General features: G+C 33.0%; 1 protein-coding gene across 1 annotated transcript; it reads right to left on the reverse strand.

Annotated features, from left to right (window-relative positions):
• Positions 1-4586: 4586 nt before the first annotated feature.
• On the reverse strand, positions 4587-5552 carry LOC308638660 (olfactory receptor 10AG1-like; the record flags this gene model as incomplete). Its single annotated transcript, XM_081276299.1, has 1 exon — positions 4587-5552. One exon carries the CDS (start codon positions 5550-5552, stop codon positions 4587-4589), a length of 966 nt encoding a protein of 321 aa, XP_081132425.1.
• Positions 5553-6088: the final 536 nt, after the last annotated feature.

Here is a 6088-nt window from a genome sequence, read left to right on the forward strand (position 1 = left end):
ATAACTATGTATTTTAAACATTCTATAGCTAAGTAAATAATAAGTCAAGAATTTCTTAAAACAAGAATTCTAGTTTTAGGGTTTTCTGCATAGAAGTCCATTTTTTTTTAGTGAAAAGTCTTTGCATCCTCAAAAAACTATATACAGCTATGTTGCACTAATAAAATGTTTATGAAAATTAAGCCAAACTAAATAAGAATAGTAAAAATTCACTGTATTTTGCACAAGACAGTTTCCATTACCACTCTCAGTTACATGGAACTGAAGATCTGCCAGGACACTAATTACCAGATAGTTCAGCAGCTGTCTAATTTTATAGGAGAAGGTTCTGTGACTTCAAGCAGCATATTGATATTGGAACAAAATTTCCAGAATTGTTATAAATGATGTCAACATCAGAAGTAAGTCATTGTGGGGATTGGGCCATGATTATAGCTATGGTGGGATGTACATAGACTTTGGGACAGATTAGCCAACAATTTAACAGAAGTTTCAGAAAAATGATGAAATGAAAATGGATACAGTTGAAATTCTAATTATTGTTGTGATCTGAATGAGTGGGTGAAATTGTAAGGCCACACACACTCAAGGTTATCCCAAGAGAGATTCTGGTAAATGTGACCATGTAAATGCAGAAAATAAAATCCATCAAACACTTGCAAAGTTCATGAAATTTTAATACATTTTCTCAGTTTCCAAGCCAGCCATAAATTCATCAACAAACAAATGTTGGATGTCTTCCTGCCTACAATAAGTATCATTGGCTGGTCGCCAAGCTATACTGACCAATGAGGTATACTTAGGAATTCAGACATTGAAATGTAACTACTACTACCACTGCTACTACTACTACTACTATTAATAATAATAATAATAATAATAATAATAATAATAGTAATAATAGCAACCAGATTTTATAATAATAATAATAATAACAACAACAACAATGTAACCTAATTCCACAAAATTAATTCAGGCAAGAGAAGAAACAAACAAAAGGCAACAACACCCCCTCCTAAATGCTACTAGAATCTAAAGTTGCTGAAGAATATTAGATCAGTTGTTCAGTTTTCACCAGACTTTATGAGATATGCAACCAAAGAAGAAAATATGACCTATATACAGAATCACAGTCAATAACATTGAAAAAAATCACAGTTTGCTGCTAGGAGACCTGCACTATGAGAAATATTAAGTAAAGTCTTTGAGTTAAAAGGAAGTGATACCATATATCAAATCATAATTTAAAAAAATAAAAAAAAAACAAAGAGAGCCATTATGAAGCAAATTATACCAGTAATTATAAGGCAAAGTGTTTGCATAATTTTTTGTTTCCCCTTTAAATAATTTAAAATAATCATTTAAAATTGTGATTTTGTATATATTACAACTGATTTTTTAAAGATTAAAATCACTATTAAAGATAATATAAACATTTTATAGGAAAAAATTATCTTAAAACAAATCAACTTCTAAAATGACATCATATGTGCATTAATTATGTTCATTAATATGAAATAAAATATCTACATAGACTTCCAATGTGTAATTAAATTGATAATTAATAAATCTATACAAAAAAGTCAATATGAGAGGGTTTCACTATTTTTCTTCTTTCAGTTTTTTGTATCATAAATTTTAATGCTCTTATTACTGCATTATATTCATATGTAATAGTTGAGTTTATTTTGACATATTCATAGTAGTATGGATTTAAATCCCATCCATTGCAGTTCCTAGTGCCTCTTTATTCCCTCCCCTCCCCCTTTCTGTATTAGGCTTCCTCTAATCTAATGTTCTTCATTCTACATATTTTTTATATACATAAATGTGGAAACTTAGAAAGATAATCAAAACAAAAAAATAATAAACTGTTTTTATGAAGCTCAATAACATATGCGTGTATATTAGATGATTGATAAAAATAGAGAAATCACAAATAGTAGATATGAGGATCAAAAGGAAATTTTACATTAAAACTCACAGACATTATTGAAGTACTAATAAAAATACTCCTAATGACTTTAAAACTATGAATATGGAAAGTAGATGAAAATCATTCCTAAAATCCACAAAATGCTACTCTTCCTCAAGATTAAATGGATAATATGCATAGTCTACCTAACTAGTAGGGAAATTGAATTTTTATTTAAAAGGCCTGAGTATCAAATGGAAGTGATGTATATAGGAGTTCAACAGGTCCAGATGACACAAGTAATTTACATGAGAAAAAGGTCCAGATTCTTAGGGTCCTTTCTCTTGCTACATTATTACTCTCTAATTCTACATTAATGACCTCATGAAAGCTGATTTGGCAAAAGAAAGTATGGGTCTGGTTTACTTGGTTCTGTGTGGCATTCAGAAATCATGCTAAAGCTGACCTCAGCAACCCTGTAGCCACTTTCTGGAATATCTTTGAGGGTGATTGGTGAGAGGATGTATTCCCAGGGAGAAGAACTCTGAGCAGAACTTCTGATTGTTCATTAAGCTTGAAAGACAAAATGGCCAGATGTGTGATTGTGTACCCATCCATTGGCTTAAGGTAATAGTTTGAGAGAACAGTGAGAGATTTTGAAGTAGTAAAATTGAAAAATGATAACCAAGAGTTCTTTAGAAAAGATACATAAATAGACTTTTCTTAATGATCAAAAAAAAGTGAAGATATTTGTGAACCATGTGAATGTTTATCAAAGGTTGACCTCAATTGAGGAAGTTTTGGATAATCAAATGGGTAGAAAAATCCCTTCTGTGGTTACCACCCAGGCTCTGTCCCCAGTTACTGTTAGCATTGTCCACTGGCTCTTGTGCCAAGAGATCATGCAGACGTAGGGTAAGGATATGAATGGACAAAGACACATGAACTTCAAATCATTATCCTCAATCTGATTAGAGTCACTGATGAATATCTAATTCTTGATATGACAACATTTCCTCCACTGACCCTCCAATTCTCTAATGGCAGGTTGATTACATTGGGCCTATTCCATCACAAAAAGAGAAACACTCTTACTAAGAGATTGCTTCTTCCAAAACTCACTTCTCTCAAACAATTTTTTTCTGTATTTCACAGGAGGGACACTGAGAATAAAAAGTCTCCTGAATTTCTGCCTCATCTAATTCTAAATGCAATAGCTTCTGGTTTGTCCAATTTCTGTCTTGAAATTATTTTCCTGGAACAATTCTTAGTATATTTTTCTTTCTATTATCATTCTTTTATTACCAATCATTTATGTTAGGTTTTAGTAGCTTCTGATAGAGGCTTTATGTGCAATTATTGGTGATTTATTCATGCCTTTCTTTGATCTCAGCTGGGGTAGATTTCTTGGACATGTCATTTGATTTATTAACACATATTCTGAATATCTTCTGCTAGTCAGAAAGTAGTACATTTTGTCTCCCCTTGGTCATACATATCTCCATGTAAGTGTGATAAGAACAGGTATTATTTACTTAAAGACAAATGCCTTTAATAGCAGGTGCAAACCTTACAACATACTTGTTTAATCATAAATATGTTGACAGGACAAATTTCTCAGAAATATGTTACCTTTGTGCATAGTAATAATAATAAGTTTACTTATGTGAATATGAATGAGAAAATAGCACACAAAACTGTTTACATGTTTCATATCCTCAGTGTATACAATTTACCATTCATTTTTATTTATTACATAAATAATACCAATTAATGGCAAAAGCTCTAAATATCAGTGAAATAAAAGAAACATAAGAGAAAAATTTATTCTGAGATAGCTACCATTAACTTTAATTAGGTTTTAATCCATCATTTTCAGTGAATATTGTGTAAAAGTATGTATGAAATACCTGTGATTTTATATTAAATACATGCTTTATAAAATATTATATCCTCTTCCTTAATTCTACTGTATCTTTTATCTCCCCAAGAAAATTTTAACTTGAAAAACAATAACTATTCAATATTCAATAAAATAATACTTGTCAGTTATTCACAATATTCTTCCTTTTCCCAGTTCTCCATATTATTTCTGTGATTTTAGTAATATTTATTATAACATATCATGACTACTACATAGGAATATTAACTTTTAAAAGTACATAAGCCAGGCATAATATTCACCAATATCATTTATGAAAATACATTTTTCTTTTCCTAGAACAAGTTGTTTCACTGAATGGTCATTGTTGGTCAAAACAAATGTGGGTATGTGCATTTGTCACTTTGTGTATTTTTCATTTAATGTCCACTTTGTACCTGTTTTAAATATAGTTGTCACAAATCTATGGATGTGAATGACATGATTTTCAAAAAGTGATAAGATGGAGTCTGTAATATTATTAGTACAATTATAATTAAAGCTATCAGTAGTACATTGAGAAAACATGTTTCCACACATACAAAAATTAAAAAAATATCAATGAAATATGATTTGGAATTTTGTTACACATATCACCTATATAGCTTCTCTCAATGTCACAAATAATATTTAATTTAAAAAGAGTTTCCATTGAAGACACAGAGCTAAAGATGGATACCACTGAAGATTTTATTACAGATACAGACAAAAATAAGTCCTGCAAATATAGCATACATTTATTCAAGTAGATTATTTCCCTAATAATTTTCTCAATGCCATTATAACATCCTTGTTCCTCAGGCTATATATCATGGGGTTGAACATAGGAGTCACAATAGTATAGAAAAGAGAAAGCACTTTGTCAGTTTCTGCTGAATGACTAGCCTCAGGTCTCAAATATGTAATAATAGCTGATCCAAAGAATAACACCACCACTGTAAGATGAGATGAGCAGGTGGAGAAGGCTTTGGCTCTGCTTGTGGCTGATGGCAATTTAAGGACTGTGGAGATGATTTTGATATAGGAAATGAGTATTAACAGAAACGGGGCCGAAACAAACAGCAGAGCAGCCACATAGACCATCAGCTCATTTGTGAAGGTTTCCCCACAGGCCAGCTTAAGTATTGGGGAGATGTCACAGAAGAAGTGGTTGATTACATTGGAAGCACAATATGGCAGGGAGAAAACCTGGAAGGTCTGACCTACCTGCACAGGAATTCCACTGATCCAGGAGGCAGCCACCAGCTGGATACAGACCTTGTGGTTCATGACCAGAGGGTACTGCAGAGGGTTACAAACGGCCACATAGCGGTCATAGGCCATCACTGTCAGAAGGAAACATTCTGTGGCCCCCAGTACAAGAAAGAAACACATCTGTGTAGCACAGGCAACCAAAGAGATGGTCCTTCTCTGGGTCCCGAGATTCAAGAGCATTCTGGGGAGAGTAACTGAAACATAGGAGATCTCCAAAAAGGAAAAATTGCCAAGGAAAAAATACATGGGGGTCTGGAGAGCAGGCTCTACTTTTGTTATTACCAAAATGGTTCCATTGCCCAGCAGGATGATCATGTAGATGACAAAGAACAGTCCAAACAGAAACCACTGGAGCTGGGGCACATCAGCAAACCCCAAAAGGACAAATTCCTTCCATGCAGTCAGGTTTCCTTCTGGGGGTTTCCCCTGGTGTTTCATCTGTGGAAAGCAGAAACTGGTCATGTGCTTCTCAGAGACCTTCAGGGACAGGTCTGGGCTATCTAAGTGAATCTGGTCATCCACATCAATACTCAGGACCACTGCGATTGTTTGCACTGTAAGAATATGACTCCGTACACATTCCACCTTTTATTGCATTAGATCTTATGCATGATCATGGCTCACATTGACCTAAAATTGTTTGAGAATCACTTCAGGTGTCTCCTGTTAAAGCCCAGCATAATCCAAACTATGCACAGGCACCTGTACAATTGACAACATTAAAGATTAATCTATAGGTCTGCCCTGGTATCTTAGGTTTAATTGAGTTGATTTAATTAGGTTAAATTAATTACATTTTTTGAAAATCCTCTTCTTGCATGTCTCCATGAATTTTCTCAGTCATTGTCAACAGAACTGTATCATAGATTATCTTCTCCCACACTATTAACATTTTTATTTATTTATTTATTTTAGTAGTGCTGGGCTCAAGCCCATGTTAATTGTACTACACTCCCAGCCTTTATCTCTAAAAAACATTTTTTTAAAAAAAATTGTTC

The sequence above is a fragment of the Spermophilus citellus genome (genome assembly GCF_964194105.1).
Source record: "Spermophilus citellus genome assembly, chromosome: 2".
NCBI classification, from domain to species: Eukaryota; Metazoa; Chordata; class Mammalia; order Rodentia; family Sciuridae; genus Spermophilus; species Spermophilus citellus.